This window comes from Papio anubis, chromosome 4 (assembly GCF_008728515.1).
Source record: "Papio anubis isolate 15944 chromosome 4, Panubis1.0, whole genome shotgun sequence".
In the NCBI taxonomy this organism is placed as follows: domain Eukaryota; kingdom Metazoa; phylum Chordata; class Mammalia; order Primates; family Cercopithecidae; genus Papio; species Papio anubis.
This window is the reverse complement of record NC_044979.1, coordinates 117,857,051-117,878,401: the sequence shown is the minus strand read 5'-3', so window position 1 is coordinate 117,878,401 and position 21,351 is coordinate 117,857,051. Positions and strand designations below refer to the sequence as shown.

General features: G+C 47.3%; 1 protein-coding gene across 4 annotated transcripts in view; it reads right to left on the bottom strand.

Moving 5' to 3' along the window:
• Positions 1–5,363: 5,363 nt before the first annotated feature.
• UPP1 (uridine phosphorylase 1) overlaps positions 5,364–21,351 on the bottom strand; it is a 20,538-nt gene continuing 4,550 nt past the window's right edge. For 2 of the 4 annotated variants that reach the window (XM_017956724.3, XM_003895997.5), the window contains exons 3-9: positions 19,295–19,359; positions 14,016–14,133; positions 11,817–11,975; positions 10,379–10,493; positions 6,702–6,911; positions 6,281–6,427; positions 5,364–5,568 (exon numbers count right to left, since the gene is read on the bottom strand). In XM_017956724.3, coding sequence (XP_017812213.1) covers positions 5,429–5,568; positions 6,281–6,427; positions 6,702–6,911; positions 10,379–10,493; positions 11,817–11,975; positions 14,016–14,133; positions 19,295–19,338 — 933 coding nt within the window. In that variant the 5' untranslated portion in view covers positions 19,339–19,359 and the 3' untranslated portion in view covers positions 5,364–5,428. The remainder of the gene's footprint in view (positions 5,569–6,280; positions 6,428–6,701; positions 6,912–10,378; positions 10,494–11,816; positions 11,976–14,015; positions 14,134–19,294; positions 19,360–21,351) is intronic. The other 2 variants (XM_021935793.2, XM_009202978.4) reach the window with 2 other exon arrangements.

Sequence of the window (21,351 nt, the reverse complement as noted above, 5' to 3'; positions counted from 1 at the left end):
CACTCTGGCCTGGATGACAGAATAAGACTCTGTCTCAAAAAAAAAAAAAAAAAAGAAAAAAGAAAAAAAAAAAGTCTTTTCCATGTATAAGGGTAAAATGATGAACCTCTCTTGTGGGAGGTGGTTGCTTCCCTCCTCCCTCCTTAGGGTGCCTCCAGAATCAGCCAGGTGAGAGATTTTGATTTTATAATGCAAGGTACAGGGCTTTCTGCCCCCTAGAACTGGGAATATACGCACCCAAATGACTCAGGCGCCCTCGGGAGGCACGCAGGGACTGTTACAAAGACATCCAGGCACCCTTCAAGGAGATCTGGGAGAAGTCCTCATTTTTCTTCCACTTCACTGTGTAATGTGAGTAAGAGTCTCTCCACATAGTCCCCTCCCACACGCGCCAAGTCTCAGCACACCAGCCTCTGATAACTGGGGCTTTCTGTCTCCTAGACTGGACATGGAAAGGCCTGCCACTAGCGGGATGGCTTTATTTCCATAACACACATGTTCATTTCGTATCTGTATGGCAGTCATGATTTTACCCTTTTTAAATTTTCTTCCTACAAAACACTCACTGAAGGAGACCCTAAAGGAGAACTCTTACCAGCCCCCACCCCACTCCACTGCAGCACGGACTACGCCAGGATTCAGAGGACTGACATTCACACCTGCGTTCTCCTCTCCTTGTGAAGTCCAGAGAACTGAGTGCTACTCTTTTCCTAGTAAGTAAACTTCTGCGTGGCTGTGTGTGTATGACAGTGTGTGCACAGATGTGCATGGAAACGCACAGGTGTGTATGTGTGTCCATATGTAAATAACACACTGTGGCCGCACAGTCCCAACCCTCACACACACCTGAGCCCAGGCTGTGTCCTCATCTGGCATTTGGGGATAACACGATGGGGAGAGGGCCAGACGGGATCGCTGATGGAAGTTCCACACAAACGGCCCGGCAATGATGGCTCAAAAAATATTAGCTATTATTAAAAGCTCACATATGCAGAGCTGATCCTACTCCATGAAAATTGGTCAGAAATCACTCTCCTTCATGTACGTGGTAACTGAAAAACTACTAAGCACCAGCAGAGCAGTACTATTTTCTTATACTAGCACTGCTTCCTTATTTGATAAGTTGAGCCTAATGCCTGGGTGGTGATTAATTAGATGCTATTCTACTATTACATACATACCAAGGAGTACTTAAATGTGAGTAAGCTGCCATGAAACCCAGAAGCCCAGATGTGAAAGTCATTCCTAACCTAGGAAACAGAACATCTTTGATGTCCTTGAGGGTCCCCCATCCTCCCAAATGCACCCTGCCTCCCAACAGAGGCAACTCCCGATCTCAACTGGGACTTTCTCAATCCCTGCTGGAGTTTTTTCCCCTAGTCTTACCATGCAATGCACGTAATCCTAAACAAGATAGTTTAGTTTTGCCATTTTCAAACTTCATATAAATGGAATCATGTTGTAGGTACTATTCTACAATTTGCTTTTTTCACTTAGAATGTTACCTGAGATGGTTCTGTACTGATGGTGAAGCTGTCTGCATCTATTTTCACCGTTTTTCATCATCTGAGCACACCAAACTCTATGCATCCATCTGTTCTCCAGCACATGGATATTTGGAGACTTCTGGCTTTTGCTACTGAGGCCTTTGCGATTATGAACATTCCTGGCCATGTCTCCTGGGCCACATGAGTTCTCTCCACATGAGCCCAGGAGGAGTGGAATTACCAGATAATACATGAAGGACACCTGGCTTTAAAACGTGGCTTAGTGCTAGGTTTAAGGATAAAGGTATGGGAGATGCACAGTTCATGCTCTAACATATTCCGCTGTCCCTATTGTCATTTATAAAGACAAACCATCATCTCATTGTTTCTGGTCAGGGTGCCATTGTCATCACTGTGATGAGACTGGACCGCGAGGAGGCAGCAGGAGGAGCGTGGCCATCTCCGCAATTAACACCAAAGCCCAACCTTTTACACAAGAGCGTGGCGGGCTTCCCGAGGTACACTATTGACTAACTTACTAGTGACGTGCTGATTTTCCAATTTACAAGGGGTTGGATAATTATTAACATTTTCTTTTCACATTAGTGGGAGGCACTAGAGGAAAACATGGCGTGAACTCGCTGACAATTTTTGAAATCCGGGGTAATTAGTTCCATCAGAACAATCCCAATTATGTTCCTAATTCTCTCTGCCTTGCTGAAAGCACCGAAAGTGAACCGTGTTGGCGTCATTATATTCCTGCTCAGAGGAGTCTTTATCACCAGCTCTGGGAATGGAGGCGGCATTGAGGAAGGGGCCATTGCCCAGGTTGTGGGAAGCGCACACAAGGGTACAATGATAGCAGCAGGCCAATGATAGCAGCGTGGCACAAGGGCCTGAAAGTCAAAGAGTGGCCAGTGTAGGGTGAGGAAGGGGACCAAGTTTCTGGTCATCTCCTGAGGAAGTCAAGTAACACGCATGTGAGGACATTTATAATGTCGGCTCCAGAGACATCTTGGTAGCCGAATGAGGAAAGAAAAGAATTTTCATCTGAGGAATTTGAGGCCTTTCAAATTATTAGGCCCGGAGAGACATTAAAATGGGACAATAAGCTGGACACAGTGGCTCACGTCTCTAATCACAGTGCTTTGGGAAGCCAAGGTGGGAGGAGCGCTTGAACCTAGGAGGTCAGGACCAGCCCAGGAAACACACAAGACCCCATCTCTGCAAAAAAATACAAAACTTATCCAGACGTAGTGGCGTGCACCTGTAGTCCCAGCTACTCGGAAGGATGAGGTGGGAGGATTGCTTGAGCCCAGGAGGTCAAGGCTGCAGTGAGCTATGATTGCACCACTGCAGTCCAGCCTGGGTGACAGAGCAAGACCCTGTCTCAAGAAAAAGACATCAATCCCTCCTCCTTTTTAGTTATGTATTCTTCTCTTGGAACTGCTTGCTATTGCCACAAGTAGCTATAAATTTACCTAATGATGACACACTGAACACTATAACCCACACCCTATGGCTTAACAATGTGTAGCCATTGATCAATGTCATTTCTGTAAACCAATGAGAATTCCTGGCAGACAGCTGTGTATCAGCCCATTCCCTGTCCCTTTTGCCTTTAAAAATCCACTTGTCAGTGCTGCTAATCAGAGTGTTCATTCATGGGAACTTGAATCTATGTTCTCGGGTTGCAGTCCTCAAGCTTGGATCCAGTTAATTCTCTACTTTTACCAGTTTTGCCTCAGCTTCTTCCTTTTAGGCCGACATAAACTAATCCAACAAGTTCAGTTGTCATATAAGTATAGTTATTATGTTTACTCAATCAGAACAAGATGTGTTATTCAACCGGCATTTCCTGCGTGTCAGGGACCACAGGGTTCACCTATAAGGTCAGAGATGCCACCCCATTAGATCAACAGAGATCCACCTGGGGTGGCTGATGTGCCCTACCTCACATAGCCAGCAGAGGGCAGTGCAGTGCTAACACCTGCAACTTGGCCATTGACACCTGTAGAAAAAATCTCATGTTCAGAAGTCATTTTACCTTCTGCCTTGTCCTGGAGGAGGGCGCTCAGGCCACAGGCTCTGTGACAGCTCCCACAGTGAGACAGACTTCCAGGTAGTGCAGAGACAAAACAAAAAGAAACTAGCCCTTCTCTTACTAATAGCAGCCTCCTCTATAGCCTTAAATTCTGTGTGTGTGGTTTTTTTCTCTGCTTCACCAAAGATATCCTCCTAGGAAGTGGCAGGCCCACCTGGCCACACTTCCCTGGGTTGCGGTGTGAAAGAAATTAACCTGCAAGTCCCCTACTATCTGGGGCAATGGTCCACGCCTGCATCCTCAGCCTGCCCCAGAGCCTGGTGATAAACATCGTCTGGCTGGTCAAAGAAGAGAAAGGCTATCCCACACTGGGTCCTGTACCCACAGGGGCATGGTGACATCCAGTTGAAGTCTGGGGGCACTTGGTAATTTGGAGACAGATGGGTGCACAACAGTAGCAAGTCCAGCCCCTGCAGCTCGTGCTGGAGAGGCCAGGAGCAGAGCCTTTAGCACACTGCCCCAGGTGCACAGATGACACACAGCCACATTCCAGGACCCTGAAGCCTCCTTGAGGGTTCCAGTTTCTCCTGGACAGCTTCAACAAAGGGACCAAGAAAGGCTGAGGGAGAAATGGAAGGAGATTCACTCTCCACCCTAAGCAAATCTGTATTACAGACCCTAGAGCTTGAGAAGATGGAAGGAAGTTTTTAATTGGGACAAGGGTCTCTCTTGCTCTTAGTACCTAGAAGGGCATGTGGGTTCAGTAGATGCTGAATGACCCTCAATTTGGGTTGAATCTCAGAATCACAGGGAAGGCACATTGAAGAGTGCACAGACCACATGTGTGCACTCACACCAAGGTCCCCACACACCTCCCTGCGCCACTCCAAGTCACACAGCAAACTGCTAAGCAGAGCCCCTGAGCGTGGAAGTGTCCCTTAGAGTCCACCAGGAAATAAGTCCATCCTAAAGACAGGAAACAATAATACTAGAAAGTGGCCACACTGATGTGGGGTGAGTTGAGAAGTCAGCCAGGACCCTGGGCAACCCGCAAGCCAGTGAAGACCAAAGACCCAACCGCCCCTGAGCTGGGGACCTAGGCCTGCCCAAGAAGTAGTTGCTGCCAGACTCATCTGAGACAGACAGAGGGGCCACCCTGGATTCTCCCCTCCACTATAAGGTGCAACTCAAAAGGAAGCCAAGAGACACGGAGTCTGGGAATGTCAGTGTGAGGCCAGGAATGAATGCTAGGCTGCCAAGCCATGGACATAAACAACAGGACAAGCTGTCTTGATCCCAGGCGTCCCGTTTCCCATCCCTAGGTACTTGGATCAAGATACTAGCAGTGTGGACAGTGGGTGGGAGGATTGCTGTCATGTGACTAAGCTGGTGTGGATGGTTTTGGGAATGTGTGTGACTCTAACTTGGAAACTGTGTATACGCCTATTTAGGTTTACATTATTTCTCAAATACCCCTGTTGTCTGCTTTATTGGTTTTCAGTCATCTCTCATTGTAAGTGGTGCATATAATTTTTTAAATGTATCAGGAAATTAGTTTCCCGGCACTGTTGTCAGATTTCTCATCTAGTGACATGAAATCTGACTACCATTAGAATTTTAAAGTCTGAAAAATTTCCCTAGAAATAGCACAAACATTTGGTAGAATGTTCTTGAAGAAACCCCAAATCAGGCTAACATAGTTGAAAATGCTCCAATGAAACTTCAAAAGGAAGAACATCTCCCGGGTGGTTAATCCAAGATTCTCTGTCTCTTAATTGCGATCTGATTTTCTAGATTCTTGTGTAAAGTATGCTCAAAGTCCACACAACAGGGGATTTTGGACAGTGCTTTTAATGGCCAGTAATCCCAACAGGTCTGTGGAGGTGCAGGGCAGCGCTCAGGCCTTGCTCAGTTTCTTCTTGATGAAGTAGCTCACCAGCCGCTGCGGCCTCTGCTGGTACTCGGTGAGCACATTGTGAGGGCTGCTGATCTGGTCCCCTTCCAGGCGGTTCAGGAGGGTGACACACACCACGGCCGCTGCAAAGGGAAAAGGCCATATCAAGGCAAGGTGCCGGGGGTCTGACAGTTCACAGGGACAGAATGAAGGACCCATGAGCTGTGAGGAGCAGCCTCTCGGCCTCCTCAGGAAATCAGGCTGCCCATGCAGTCGGGCGGGGCCAGAGGATGGAGCGCAGGAGGGAAGGCGCTGGTCCAGGAGCTCGGAAGGCTCCTCCTTCTCTGACACCACCCTGCCCTGTCCCTCCCCTATTCTTGTGCCTCTCCTTCTAAAAGGAATTCCCCATTCCAGGACCAGCGCAGGGCTGCAAGCACCACCTTGAAAGGCACATTTCGGGTGAGGTGACAAGGGGATTCTGCAGAGCTGTGAGTTGGCCTTCAAGGGTGGCTACTACCTTGAGGGTAGATGAACCACAATTCAGAAAGTCAAAGCACTTTGGAAGCCGAGTTTTTTAGAGAGCTGGTGGCAGGCAGCCTCATGGGGCAGCAAAACCTTTTTGTCATTTTTCCTACGCAAGGACACTGAGAATCCTGCATTTTGTCATGTGACAATCAAAGGACATTGAACACAGGGCTGTGGGGACGACATGTATGTTCAGAAAGTGACTTGGGGGCAGGGGAGACAGAAGCCAGAAATGGGTACCGGGGTGCCCCAGGAGGAGGGGCCCCAGTGAGGAGCTCCAGGAGAGCAGAAGTGAAGGAGGGATGCTGAGGCTCATCGAGTGCCGCCTACCTTGGAGGCCGCAGGCGCTGCACATGGCGGCAAACACCGAGGACTCCATCTCAATGTTGCGGACGCCGGCTGCGTAGGCCGCCTCCAGATACGCCTGCTTGTCCTTCTCCGTGTAGGAGCAGAGAGCCCCATCCAGACGGCCTTGCCCTGAGGCACACATGGAGACATGAGAACCACATGCATGTAAGAAGCTCCTACAACACATCAGCGCCACGATGCCCAGAAGGTCACAGGGACAAGCAAGACCCATCCAGGTCCTGCCTAGGTCCACTCAAATGGGTCATTATGGCCACCACGGGAGAGGTGCAACTGAGACAGCAGCTTGGCACACAGAAATCCCAGCTCACAGTGAGAAGGCAGGATCAGGGGACGGACCAGGGCTCCCTGGCTGAAGGATGCCTCCTGGTATCCACGGCCTCACCTTCATAGAAGTCCAAGGTACACATGGTGTTCCCCACCACTGCGGTGAACTCGCTCAGCTCTGCAGAACACAGCAACAGCTCCTGCACCAGCTTCTTGTTCAGGTCCGTTTTCCGGATGACCCGCTTCCCCAGCACAATCTGCTCAAACTCTGCCTTGAAGCAGGTATCCACTGCCTGCTCTGTTATGACCACGGTACCGGGTTCCAGACCTGAGGAAAAAAGCAGACATCAAAAAAAGCAGGGTGTAAAACAACATAAAATAACAGCGGGGCAGCCAGGGAGCACACAGCAGAGCACACAGAGGAAAGAAGCAGATCCACCCGCACATCCAAACATGAAGCATCCAGTACTGTTCTCAAATACACAGTGACCCATTTTCCCATTCCACTTTTTTTTAAGCTATGAAAGTAATTAATGCATGATCATTATGGACACTATGGAAGAGAAAGGCACAAAGAAGAACATAGAGGGCTGGGCGTGGTGGCTCACGCCTGTAATCACAAGCACTTTGGGAGGCCAAGGCGAGTAGATCACCTGAGGTCAGGAGTTCAAGACCAGCCTGGCCAACATGGTGAGACCCCATCTCTAGTAAAAATACAAAAATTAGCCAGGCGTTGTGCTGGGTGTCTGTAATCCCAGCTACTTGGGAGGCTGAGGCAGGAGAATCACTTGAACCCAGGAGGCAGAGGTTGCAGTGAGCCAAGATTACGCCACGGCACTCCAGCATGGGCAAAAAGAGCAAACTCCACCTCAAAAAAAAAAAAAAAAAAAAAAAGAATAAAATAAAAATGGCCAGGAACCTTCGGGTACTTTGTCCCATGTTTCTTGCTTCCATTCGTTGCGATTTCCCACTGTCGTCTGTCACTGAACCATATACCATGATGTGGTTCATTGATCCCTGTTTCCTACCTTGTGAATATTCAAGATTTCAGGCAAATACTTGAAAAGTAAACCAGCAAAAGGCGGACTGGAACAGGATAATGAAGTCCCACACCCTACACCCAGGTGAACTATGACCAACTCCTGACCTACCTGGCCTTCCTCTCAGATTGATGCATGATGAGGGTCCAGTTTCTGTGTTCTGGGCATGCCTTCCTGGAGTAGTTTCCTGCTTGTGGGGACACTACTCTGCTCCTTATTCTTTGTGTTATAATAATTTTAGATGGGATTTGACCATTGTTATGGACCAGGACTGAATGTTGGCTTCCCCCTCAAAATTCATAGGCTGAAATCCTAACCCCAAAGGTGATGGTTTTAGGCAGCAGGGCCTTTGGGAGGTGATTAGGTCATGAGGGTGGAGCCTGCATGAGTGGGATTAGTGCCCTTATAAAAGGGACCCCAGAGAGCTGCCTGCCCCTTCTGCCCTGTGAGGACACAGGGAGAAAACAGAGCTCTACGAATCCGAAAGTTAGCCCTCACCAGACACCAAGTTTGCTGGCTCCTTGACCTTGAACTTCGCAGCCTCCAGACTACGAGAGATCAATTCCTGTTGTTTATAAGCCACCTGGTCAATGGCATCTTGTCTATCAACCTGCAGGGACTACAATAACTATGATCCGTTTCTGATACTTATTTTAATGCAAAATTGGTTTTCCTAAACATGGGGGAGGGAACAAGAAGTCAGATCTTTTCCAGAGCTCCCAAGTCAGTTGTTTTCATGAAACATTAAAAAACACAGCAGACTGCAAAGACCTTTGCTTCGCCCCCCACATGTATCTGAACTCCTGTTTCCCTTGCTACTCCTGTGGCTGTTCTGGGCAATTCAGAGTCTCCTTGCAGCAGCTTCTCCCAGCACCGGGGCTGGAGCTAGAGGACAGCGTGGCTGATGCCTTGGCGAACCCACAGGGCCTGGAGTGTTCAAGCCCCTTGGAATTCCAGCATCACTCACATTGGGACACACAGGCCCCCACCAGTGTCAGCTGCCATCTTCCCTATGTCCCCTGCACCTTCCTAGGAGCGCCTGGGACTCTTGTTCTCAGGTCTGTCCATTGCCCTGAGCTTCCCCCTGAGCAGCTGCCAACAAAACCCAGATCTTAAGGTTTTTTGTCCCCACCCATTCATACTTTGGGGTTTGTGAAGATAGCGCATCACCTTTTATAATCAACTATGTCCAGGGGTTTTTGGTTTTCGTCCCTAGTTGCTCTTTCCATTTTTACAGAGCAATTGAAGAAAATTCAAAATCTATACTACTCCCTCCAGAATTATCTGATCACTGTTTTAAAAATCACTCTAGAGCAAGAACTCAAGAACCATTCGCTAGAGTTCCTGGCAGAGGCCAGCACGCTCTGCACAGCTGTTAGTGTCAGGTGGGCGGCACTGGAGACTAAGTCTGCAGGACCCAGACGGCTCATGGCTGTTGGTGTGTTGTCCTAGGGACAATTTCACTAACCTTGGAATTACAGTCACACAAACACAGATTGTATGCATCAATCTCTCTATATAACAAAAAGAAAAGAGACATGATAACATATTCAAAAGATTTGGGTCCAAAGCAAGTCCCCTTTCAAGGTCAGGACACTTAAATTCTAGAATTTAAATTCTAGAATTTAAATTCTAGAATTGCTGTAAATCCTAGATAGTCCAGGCCCTAGACAGCCTGGAACAAGTACACACAGGCCTAGCCAGCAGCGTCAAAGCTCAACTTTCTCTAGGGCACGTGCAGGCTTCTCCCCTGAGCTCCGAACACCTGGATGGGAGCAGGAATCGCTAGAACCCAGTTTTTAGCAGAAAGAATGGCACAGGGTTGGAACCCCAGAAAGCGAGACCACTTATTTAAAACAAATCTGCCTAACAGAATATTCAACAACTTGTTAGCTTTTGCTTTCTCGTTAAATCTCATTCTTTCTTTGCCATCATTGTGGGGTTTTTTTGTTTGTTTGTTGTTGTTGTTGTTTTTGAGATGGAGTCTCACTTTGTCACTAGGCTGGAGTACCATGGCACGATCTTGGCTCACTGCAACCTCAGCCTCCTGGGTTCAAGCGATTCTCCTGCCTCAGCCTCCCAAGTAGCTGCGACTATAGACATGCACCACCACGCCCAGCTAATTTTTTGTATTTTAGTAGAAATGGGGTTTCACCATGTTGGCCAGGATGGTCTCGATCTCCTGACCTTGTGATCCACCCACCTCAGCCTCTCAAAGTGCTGGGATTACAGGTGTGAGCCGCCACCATGTCCCGCCAACCATCTTTGTTTTTTAAAACATGTTGAGGACAGGGACATTTTAAGCTAATTTAAGGACACTTATCTGAGGTTCGTACTGCACCTCTCTCTTCCCCCCTTTGATTTTCCTGTGGCTTTTCTCATAAGGTGCTTCAAATCCCTGCAGGATTAGGGAGGAGGAAAAGTAAGCAAAGGAAAGGAGAGAATGGAGAAGAAGGCGAATTAGAAAGAATAAGAGAGAATCAAGCAGACAAGAAGGCACAAATTGTGTAATCCCAAAAGGATGAGTTTCCCCCATATGCATGGTGTGGTGCCCTTCTGCTGCCTAGCTCTGGGGTGCGGGTTGGACAAAAACAACAAAACAAGCTTCTTTTCACACCTCCTGTTAACAAGCTTTCCTTGAACAAAACCAAGAAAGGAACTCTTTGTCTCTAATCCCACACCACATAGAAGCTGCCTTGGCATTCCCCGGTCCCTCATCCATTCACAGGGCAAGAGGCCCCTCTGCAGACCTTACCTATCCCACCAGAAGTGCCAATGCGGATGATAGTGACGTCGGAGCACCGGGCATAGTACAGCAGCTTTATGAGCTCATGCAACATGATTGAGATAGAAGGAATGCCCATACCATGCTGGAACCAGGGAGAAACACCCGTGTTAAGCCAAGGTTGTGACTTTGTCAATGTTCTGGTTGACGTTTCAAGGGATGTAATTCAATCTAACATGCCCATTGTCATAGTGATGGAAGATAAACTTCTCAAATACACATTTAAGAAGTAGTAACACTTTGGGAAACTTTAAAGTGTATGTAAAGCTGTCAAAGACAAAACCCCATTTGATTGACACAATTTGTCAAATAGGTAACAGCTGAGGACCCAGGGGCTCAGCAGGGAAGCAGCAGTCTGCTATTGCCAGGTAACAAACAGCTCCTTCTAGCATTTGAATCCCTGCATAAATACCCATCCTATTCCCCCACACCCCTCCATAGGTTACAGTTTTATCTCCTTTCTCTTTTCTCCCTACACCCTCTGCTTCAGCCAAACTAAGTAATCAGCTGGTTCCTCAGCCCACTGGACACAGGATGCCTTGCTGATCTTGTACTTCTGCCTGTGCCTTTTCCTCTCTTTGAGGTCTCTGCATACCTCCTTCTCCTGCTCTCCTCTTCAGAGCACCCCCCTTAGTGTCACATCTTCCATGATGCCTCTCCCCGGATGGCCTCAGCACTTTCCAGGGGCTGTTCCTGTGGCAGAGCCATACAGTGGAGGCATCCCTGCTAGAATCGGTCACAGAGCCTTACACACAGGAAAGGCTTGCACAGATTATCAGTAACCGAATAATGCCTTGGTTCCCCGATGTGTTCTAGCTGGTTGACATAGCTAGAGTCCTCAGCTGACTGGAGAGGTAGGGATGCACGTCTCAGCAAAAGGGGTTCCCTTTCCTTACTCTGCAGCTGTTCATTTATATTGCTCCTGACAAAGAAAATCAAAACTGAAAAATGAAAAGACTTCTATGGTAGAATCTGGAGATTTCTGTGTTCACCATGCTCATTGCTCAAATCAAAATGTGTTTTGAAGTAACTCACTGTGAGGTGGCAGAGGGGATTAGAGGCCTGGTACTTTGAGGCTCTCCTTCCATCCTGCTCCAGGCAGGGCACCCCCTACTGTCCCTCCTCTATACCCCAAGCACTCTAACTCCCTGCACCTGCCACCCTCACACTGTGTAGACACACAGCTGTGTATTTGCATTTGTGTACTTAGTCTCCCCTGGAGACTGAGCCTCAAGGGCAATAGTCCGGGTTCAATAATCTCTGAATCCCAGCTACTGTGGGCTCACCCCGCTCCCAGCCATTTACAGTAAACAGGTGTTAGGGGACCAGCTGTCTGTGTATGCAGAGGGGTGGGGCACAGAGCCTTGCAGAGCCTAGAGACTGAGCACAAGGGAGGGCAGGTACTCACACTGACAGACAGCACCGGTCCTACTTTATACATGGCATAGCGGTCAGTTCCCGCACAGATGTTGGGATAGTCTCTACCTGGGCAGTCAAGGCCCAGCTCTGCACCAACGCACCTGATGAACGCTTTCATCCGGGAGGGGCTTCCGCCAACACACACAAACTGCAGCCAGAGAAGAGAGACCCCCATTAGTGCACTGTCTATAGCAGAGGTCCTCAAGTGGAGCCCCTAGACCAGCAACATCAGTATCACCAAGGAACTTGCTAAAAATATAAGTTCACTGGCCTCACCAGGACCTGCTGAATCTAAGGGGCCCAGTAATCTGCTTTAACAAGCCCCCCTGGTGAGTGCTTAGGGTGGGCGGCCAAGCATCAAAAGGCAGTCAGCTCCACAAACGCAGGAATCCAGACCCTTGCTCTCTCTGAGGAGGTAATTCCAGGTCCTTTGCATCCTCAGCCTCCCTCAGTCACGTAGAAGGCAGCTTGTGGAGATAGCCTGGGTTTGAAACAGAGGGAGCAACTCCTCACTGTCCCTCTGTGTTACCAGGGCCCCACAAAACGGGCTACTGATCACTCTCTCACCTGGTTACCTGAGTGCCAAATGGCCAATGCTTGGGAAGAGCCAGCCGAAGCCTAGAAGAGGCTCAGGAAGTGATAGCTATTCTGGGTGGGTCTCTCTCAGAGGAGTAAAAACTTTAATTTGCAGAACGTCATGTAAGAAAATGTTGGTTTTGAAAAAAAAATTGTTTTAAGTGAGTAAGTTTTTAAAGAGTTTGAAGATGGCTGGGCACGGTGGCTCACACCTATAATCCTAGCACTTGGGAGTGGGCAGGCAGATCACCTGAGGTCAGGAGATCCAGACCAGCCTGCCCAACATGGTGAAACCCCATCTCTACTAAAAAATACAAAAATTAGCTGGGCATGGTGTCATGTGCCTATAATCCCAACTACTCGGGAGGCTGAGGCAGGAGAATTGCTTGAACCCGGGAAGGAGAGGTTACAGTGAGCTGAAATCACACCACTGTACTCCAGCCTGGGCAGTGAGAGTCCAGCTCAAAAAATTTAAAAAAAAAATAAAAATAAAAAAGTTTGCAGATAAAAGAAAATAATTATTCTCTAAACATAAAAAAGAAAATTCCATAGCCTGGAATAAAAATCACTGTGAATTAACTCAATAGGATGAATGAAAATTTAATGAATTAAAAGCACATGGAAAGTTGTCCACAATTGGAAACCAGCACTATCAAAGAACAGGATGATTGATAAGACCTAACACCATTGTTTAATTATGATCCCATGTAGCAGCATTGGATTCCAGGGTCCTGGCATATTTTGATTTTTAATTCTATATGTCAGTTCATCTTTACCCATTAGACATCTCAAAGTCCTATGTTAAGATAATTCAGAACTAAGCAACTTAAGACTTTGTAGAAAAAATTAACTGGAAGCTGCATGAAGCAAAATAAGACATTAAAGGCAATTAACTAAACAGAATATCAATATGTATCTTATATTACAAACAAGATACAATGACCTTTATTTACTATCCTTTGCTTCCCTAGGAAATTTTTACATCTTTCTCTTCTCTCAATGAAGCATTAGGAAGTTTATTTTATATATTGCTTCAAATACATAGGCATGCCCCATGTAACGATGTTTTGGTAAGCAAGGAATCACATATACACAACAGTGGTCCCAGAAAATTATATAATACCATGATTTTACTGTAGCTTTTCTATGTTTGGATATATACAGATACACAAATGCTTATCACTGGGTTACAACTGTCTACAGTATTCAGGACACTCACATGCTATAGAGGTTTGTAACCTAGGGGCATATGGCCGAGGCAAGTAATAGGCTCTACCACCTAGGTTTGTGTGGTTACGCTCTACGTTGTCCACACAACGATGAAAGACCTAAGGCTGCATTTCTCAGACCGTATTTCCAGCGTTAAGCAATGCGGGACTGCTCTAAATTTGCAACAGGTGAATTAGGGAACAATTTGGCACTACTTAGGATAGTTTTACTTGGTGGTTCACATATTTGAAAGTTAAAAATTTGCAAAACTTTGGTAAACATTATGTCTGCATAAACCTGTTAGCTGTGGCCTCTCCAGCATTTGTGGGTTGGTCTGCCTGCATAATATAGGGGGAGGTTGATCTTAAGACAAATTCCAAGGTGTCAACACCTGGCCTCTTACCTTCACATCTCCAAACAAGGCTGGGAAATTGTGTCTGCTAGTGGTGAGATTGAAATGATAGAGAATGTCTTCTTTCATTTTTGCTATGTTTGGATTTAAAAGTCTGACGGGACAATCACTGTTAAAAAACAAGAAAGTGGAAGGCTTATAGAACATCAATGCCCATTATCATAGAAGTGCCCTATGTCACACACGAGGCTCATGGTGGGAGAGGCTCATGGTGGGAGAAGGATAGGGCCAACCCTGGAAATAAGACAACCCTAACATTGCCAAGGTCCCCACCTGCCTCCCCTCTGTTCTTCCCCCTTCTCCTTCCTCTTAACCCCTGTTGCTCCCACGGCTCTGTTTGGAGGGCAATAGGGGTGAAATCAGAAGAGCACACAAAAGTACGCAGATGGAAATGTTCAGTCTACCCATACAAGGAGTAGGGAGTATAGCCAGTTCCTCCTCTAATCAAGTTCATTCAATGTATAAACTTGACTTTATTTTAAAACTACTATGTTTACCATAGTAATGGTACCTCCCAGAGATAACTTTTCCCATCTGCACACCTTCGATTTGTTTTTGTTTTGTTTTGTTTTGTTTGTTACACTAGCCACGTCTTCTCAGCACAATATCCAACAGGAGTGACACGATAAGACATCTGTTTATCTGCTAGAAAATGTACATGTGGCTCGTGCTGGTCTAGAGCAAGCATCAGCAAGCTTTTCTTCATAAAAGGCCAGGCAATAAATACGTGTGGTTTTGTAGGTTGCATGGTTTCTGCTACTTCTCAAGTCCACCGTAGGCATGTGAAAGCAACTACAGATAGCACACAAATGAGTGAGTGTGGCTGTGTTCCAATAAAACCTTCCTTACAAAACAAATGCCCCAAGTCTAGATGAGTCCATCTCAAGCCTGTCAAAGTCTCCTAGAGCCAGCCTCAAACACACCTCCTTCAACAATGTATGCCTTCCGAGTCCTAGAGATGGGCGGGCTCCCTTACAGGAAACCAAGGCAGACATGGGACGCTGATGTCAGAGCAATTGGGGACCTCTTTTTCTTCCTTCTGAGTCTGACTTTCTGCCCTGAACCCCCTGGTCATGTCTCCTCCTCAATCTAACTCATGAGAAAAGAAAAAGATACAAGAGAGGCAGGGTCTCAGCTGCCACGGATTTGGAAAATAACTGTTACATAAGGGATGTACCCCCTTCACAGACATTGTCCATTCTCTCCCCACACGACGCTTGCTACACCTTATTTATATTCTAACACTGATATACACAATTAATGTAATAACTTCACCTCCAGCAACAAAAACTTCTGGAGGCCATGACCACATCTTATTTATCTCTGAATCCCACGGAACACACCGCAGACAAGCAAAACAAGGTTGAGATGGACCCATCCTGTTTTATTTATTTTATCCTTTTATCAAATCCCCATTTCTATCTGGCACTCATCAACAGCAGACACCCAGGCTGCAAACACACCGGTGGCCTACACCTGACCACTTCCTCCTTTCATGCCCGTCAAATGTTCCTTCCTGTCAATTCCCCTAGAGTGGGGCCCAGGTGAGCTCACACCTGAACATTTCCAAAAGGCTGAAACAGAAAACGTAAGTACAAAAGGTTATACACAGAGACGGGGAGATCTTTGTATAAAGGGACGGGGGCTAGGTGACTGTTTCCTCTAAGGGCAGCCAGAGACTGTGCTAACTACACCAGCGAATCTGCCGAAAACCCTGCGCAGGAAGGCACAGCAGGCTGCCTGAAGCACAGAGCCACACCCACCTGCCCCTAAGCCCACCTCTTCCTAACAAGCTGTGGGGCGGTCTCCAGAATCAGGGTTCATTCTACTCTGGGATGTGGGGCAAGGCCATTTTTCAAGGGACCAAATCCAGAATCACGTGTGGTAAGGACCATCCTTGAACTTTTTTCTCAGAAAGCCTTTTTGATCTCCAGGCCAATCTGAAATTCTGACAATCCGCACACCCCACAGTATTTTAGGATCCTTTAGTGACAACTATTTTTCATGTAAGTAACATTTTCATTCTCCTTCTTCAGGATGTTAGGAATACACAGAGTACAACATAGACGGGCTAAGAGTCATGCTTCAAAATAACAAAACAGGATGTGATTAAGCACTTTGTCACATATTTCAAAATAAAATACTTGTCTTTTCTCCTTGATTCTGAGAAATGAAGAAGAAGGAAATAGGGTGTAACCGTGAAGACAGGCAATGATTTTAAAACTTGAAAATGTGGCCAGGTGCAGTGGCTCACTCCTGTAATCCCAGTACTTTAGGAGGCCAACACGGGTGGATCACTGGAGCCCAGGAGTTCGAGACCAGCCGGGGTAACATGGTGAAACCCTGACTCTACAGAAAATGCAAAAATTAGCCAGGCATGGTGCATGCACCTGTGGTCCCAGCTCCCTGGGAGGCTGATGTGGGAGGATCACCTGAGCCCAAGAGGTTGAGGCTGCAGCGAGACATGATCACACCACCGCACTCCAGCCTGGGTAACAGTAAGACTCTGTCTAAAAATACAAATAAATAAAAATAAAAAAAGTAAATTTAACATGTGCCATAATGAACCAGTAGATGTCCCAATTTATTTTTTGAAGGATTTTAAAAGAACAAGTCAGAGACATACTACTTGCAAAAAAATATTTCTCTAGTCTACACATAATTTCAAGTGACTTTCTTCTGCTTTATTCTATCACTTTATTCATCTAGCAAATATTCATTGAGCATCTACTATGTAAAAGAAATATGTGAGATGAAAGAAATGAAAACTGTCTGGGTGCAGTGGCTCATGCCTGTAATCCCAGCAATTTGGGAGGCTGAGGTGTGCAGATCGCTTGAGCCCAGGAGTTTGAGATCAGCTTGGACAACACAGTGAAACTCCGTCTCTGTGAAAAATACAAAAATTAGCCAGGTGTGGTGGTGCATGCCTGTAGTCCCAGCTACTCAGGAGGCTGAAGTGAGAGGATCACTTGAGCCCAGGAGGCGGAGGTTGCAGTGAGCTGAGATCACACCACAGCACTCCAGCCTGGGTAACAGGGCGAAACCCTGTCTCAATAAAAGAAAAAAAGGAGGTCGGGCGCGGTGGCTCACGCCTGTAATCCCAGCACTTTGGGAGGCCGAAGCAGGCAGATCACAAGGTCAGGAGATCAAGACCACCCTGGCTAACACGGTGAAACCCCGTCTCTACTAAAAATACAAAAAATTAGCCGGGGGTGGTGGCGGGCGCCTGTAGTCCCAGCTACTTGGGAGGCTGAGGCAGGGGAATGGTGTGACCCGGGAGGCAGAGCTTGCAGTGAGCCGAGATTGCACCACTGCACTCCAGCCTGGGCGATACAGCAAGACTCTGTCTCAAAAAAAAATAAAAGAAAAGAAAAAAAGAAAAAAAAGAAAGAAATGAAAACTGGCTTCTGATTCCAGGAGTTTATCAGCAGGGAAAAGAAAGCAGGATCAACCTTTATATAAACTTGCCCAAATAGCTTAGGACAGGCACATGTGGAGACAAGAAGAGAATGAGACAGGGGAGACACAGGGGCCTGGGGTTCTGGGGAAGGGGAAGATGGAGCGCTCTAGAAAATGCTGGCTGAATCTCGCACCAGTCAAGCATCCTGTGCTGGGTGTACTGAACATAAAGATGAGTATGATCCAGTTCCACTCATGGAAGGCTTTTGACTTGGGGTAGAAATGAAATTATTAATAGCTAGCACATATCAATTCATTTACTATTCTCCATATAAACTAAGTACCCTCAGTAACCCCATTCAAAGTCCAAGGTCACAGCCTTCCTAAGAGGCTGTACCCCTGAGCGCTACACCTGACTGCCTTTCAGCAAGTGGAACACGATTAGCAAATAGCTGATGATAAAACAAGGGAGGGTAAAATAATTACTAAACAGAGGGAAGGGGAGAAAGCCCGCATTGAGTTGCTTGGCACTTGGTGTGCTGGCCCTGTTTTCTCCAGCCTTCATTTCCACCACTCCCCTCCACCCCCACCAGCCTCCTGCTGGGCCTCAACCTCAAGCCATGAGCAGGAGGAGGGAGGAGGGGAGCTCCAGAAACTGGGGACAAGGCATTTTTGGCTGTCAATGACCAAAAGTACCAGGAAGACTATTCGTTCAATTAAAAAATAGTCACTGAGGCGGGGCACAATGGCTCACGCGTGTAATCCCAGCACTTTGGGAGACTGAGGTGGGTGGATCACTTGAGGTCAGGAGTTCGAGACCAGCCTGGCCAACATGGTAAAACCCCATCTCTACTAAAAACACGAAATTTGCCAAGCGTGCTGGCTTGCACCTGTAATCCCAGCTACCTTGGAGGCGGAGGCACCAGAATCACTTGAAACCGGGAAGGTTGCAGTGAGCCGAGATTGCACCACTAACTGCACTCTAGCCTGGGCAACAAGAACAAAACTCCATCTCAAAAAAAAAAAAAAAAAAAATCACTGCAGGGAATGTCCATAGGCACCAGAAACTCCAAAATGGACACCGGGCCTTCTGGGGAATGGAGGAGGAGAGGGGTATTGTCCATATGGAATTATGACCTGGGTATGCACCTGTCACATGTGAGACTTCAGAGAGGTCTCAGGGAAGTTACAGAGGAACAAAGGACCAGGCGTCCAGAGCAAGGATGGCCAGAGGTCACCACAACCCTGGGTGGTGCCAAGGTCAGAGGCCACCAGGACTGGGGAGAGGCCATGGCGGCAGGACAGAAGGCCTGCCCAGGTAACCCCAGCAGAGGTGGGAGACAACTGGGCCGGGGGGGGTGGTGAGAAAATAAGAATAATCAGCGGATTACAGTTCACATAGGAATCAGAATGAAGACAAGAAATTCTTGCTTTTCTAGCCATGCCTAAACACAAGCGGTGTCATGCCAAGCATACAAGAAGTATGACAAACTGCAAAGAAATAAGAAGGCATTTAAGATTCAGAACCAAGGCAGAGCTGAGTGATAAGCAGGGGATTTTGGTTAAGCAAAGTGGCACATAGAGGAAAAACCTACTAGACAGAGATTTGAGCAGGGACTTGCCTGATTTTCTGAAAAAACATGTCCTAAGAATCAAGAGCTGAGGCCCCAGCGCCCGACCCCAGAGTTCTTTAACCATCTAATTTACGGACCTCCTGAGTCATTAATCCCTCCAGGCCTCAGTCTCTTTCACAAGCATCAAATGTGTTAATATATGTCAAGTCCTTAGAAAACTGTGTGGCACAACGTATGCTCTATAAACAACCCAACCCAACCCAACCCAACCCAACCCGGAATGAAATGGAGTCTTACTTGTGACTTTCAGGTTTCTCTGCATTGGCTCCTGTGGCCGCCATTCTGTCAACTGAGGCAAGACCCTAAGGAAAAAAAATCACAGAATGAAGTGAATCCACCCAGTGGAAACCAAGGTTGTGCAGAGCCCCACTAATATGTAGAAAGTCAGTGCAATGAAGTGGAATTCCTTACACACCTGATGTAAGTGTGTGGACTGTGTGAGAAATAGAGAGGAGAATGTGTATGTGTGTTTACAGCGTTGCTAGTTTCAGAGAGGAGGTGGTGACAATGTGCCAAAAGCCTAAGTGGACAGGCACCTCACATCTCCAGAGAACCTATCCCCTTTATGCCTGTAAACCCAGCACTATGGGAGACCGAAGCAGGTGAAGTCAGGAGTTCAAGACTAGCCTGTCCAATGTAGTGAAACACAGTCTCTACTAAAAATACAAAAATTAGTCGAGTGTGGTAGCAGGTGCCGGTAATCTCAGCTACTCTCAGGAGGCTGGGCAGGAGAATCGCTTGAATCAGGGAGGCAGAGGTTGCAGAGTGAGACTCCATCTCAAAAAACAAAACAAAACAAAAACCTGTCCCTTATTCCTAATTTCCCAGCCCAGCAAGTCAAGACTCACTGACCCAACACACCACACCTCTCTGCCTCCCTTTTCTTTTTTCAATAGAGATGGAGTCACCCAGGCTGGAGTGCAGTGGTGCCATCTCGGCTCACTGCAACCTCTGCCTCCTGGGTTCAAGCAATTCTTCTGCCTCAGCCTCCCGAGTAGCTTAGACTACAGACACCCACCACCACGTTCAGCTAATTTTTATATTTTTAGTAGAGATGGGGTTTCACCATGTTGGCCAGGCTGTTCTCAAACTGCTGACCTCAGGTGATCCACCCGCCTTGGCCTCCCAAAGTGCTGGGATTACAGGTGTGAGCCACCGTGCCCAGCCTCTGCCTCACTTTTCTAGAATCTCAGATGCTCTTCTCTAGCTTTCAAGGACAGCCAGGGGAGTGGGAGGAATTGGGTCAAAGGTGAGGAAAAGGTACCAGCTCCAGGTGGGGCAGTGGGGACAAGGGACCACCATAGGAGGGAGATGGACTGAGGCTGACCTGAGTCAGCCCACAGCCCTGCCTCCACTGCAAAGCCCCATGAAGGAAAACGTGGCGTACCTGCAGTTATTCTAGTAGGGCTCATTAGTCAGAAATCCTCAAGACCACTTCTCTGTATGGAGAAGGGCAGGGTTTTGCCAGAGCTCTTAGAAGGAGGGTGAGACTCACGTTTTGAACTCAGTTAATAAAGCAACAAATCCCTGAATGCTCTGTAATGGCCAGGCCCCCAACTCCCTGGAAAGCCTTGCAGAGTGGACAGGATTCATGGCGAGAGGAGGAGAGTGAAGCACTGAGTCTACGGGATGATCCAAGCTCATAAAGATACCAGTAGGAGTTGTGAAGTGGAGCTGCTTTCCTGAGGTCAAGGCATTGTTTCCAGGGCGCGGTTCTCACCTTCGTAACTCAGCAGTCTCTTGTCACCAAGCTACAACCCAAAAGGTCCCTTTTTGGACAATGGGATTTATTATTACCACAATATAGTGATCATTCCCAGCAAATCTTGAATGCCAGGGAAAATTACAGTTGTTAGGTGTGGAGCAAAAATGTTCCCTCCAATTGCTGCCTTAAATCTCTCCACCAGGCTTTCATTTTCCCTTAGCATTTACACAACACTTCTTTGGAAAGCCTACTGCAGTCCAGCTAAGGAGCACTAAGAAGGGGAATAAGGTGTGGTGTTGCTGATTTTTTTTTTTTTAATTCAACACTTTATTTTTCATGTTTTAGAAACAGGGGCCATGCACGGTGGCCCACGCCCCTAATCCCAGCACTTTGGGAGGCCAAGTCTGGCAGATCACTTGAGGTCAGGAGTTCAAGACCAGCCTGGCCAACATGGTGAAACTCCATCTCTACTAAAAATGCAAAAAAGTTGCTGGGTGTGGTGGCGCATGCCTGGAATCCCAGCTACTCAGGAGGTTGAGGCAGGAGAATCGCTTGAACCCAGGAGACGAAGGTTGCAGTGAGTCAAGAT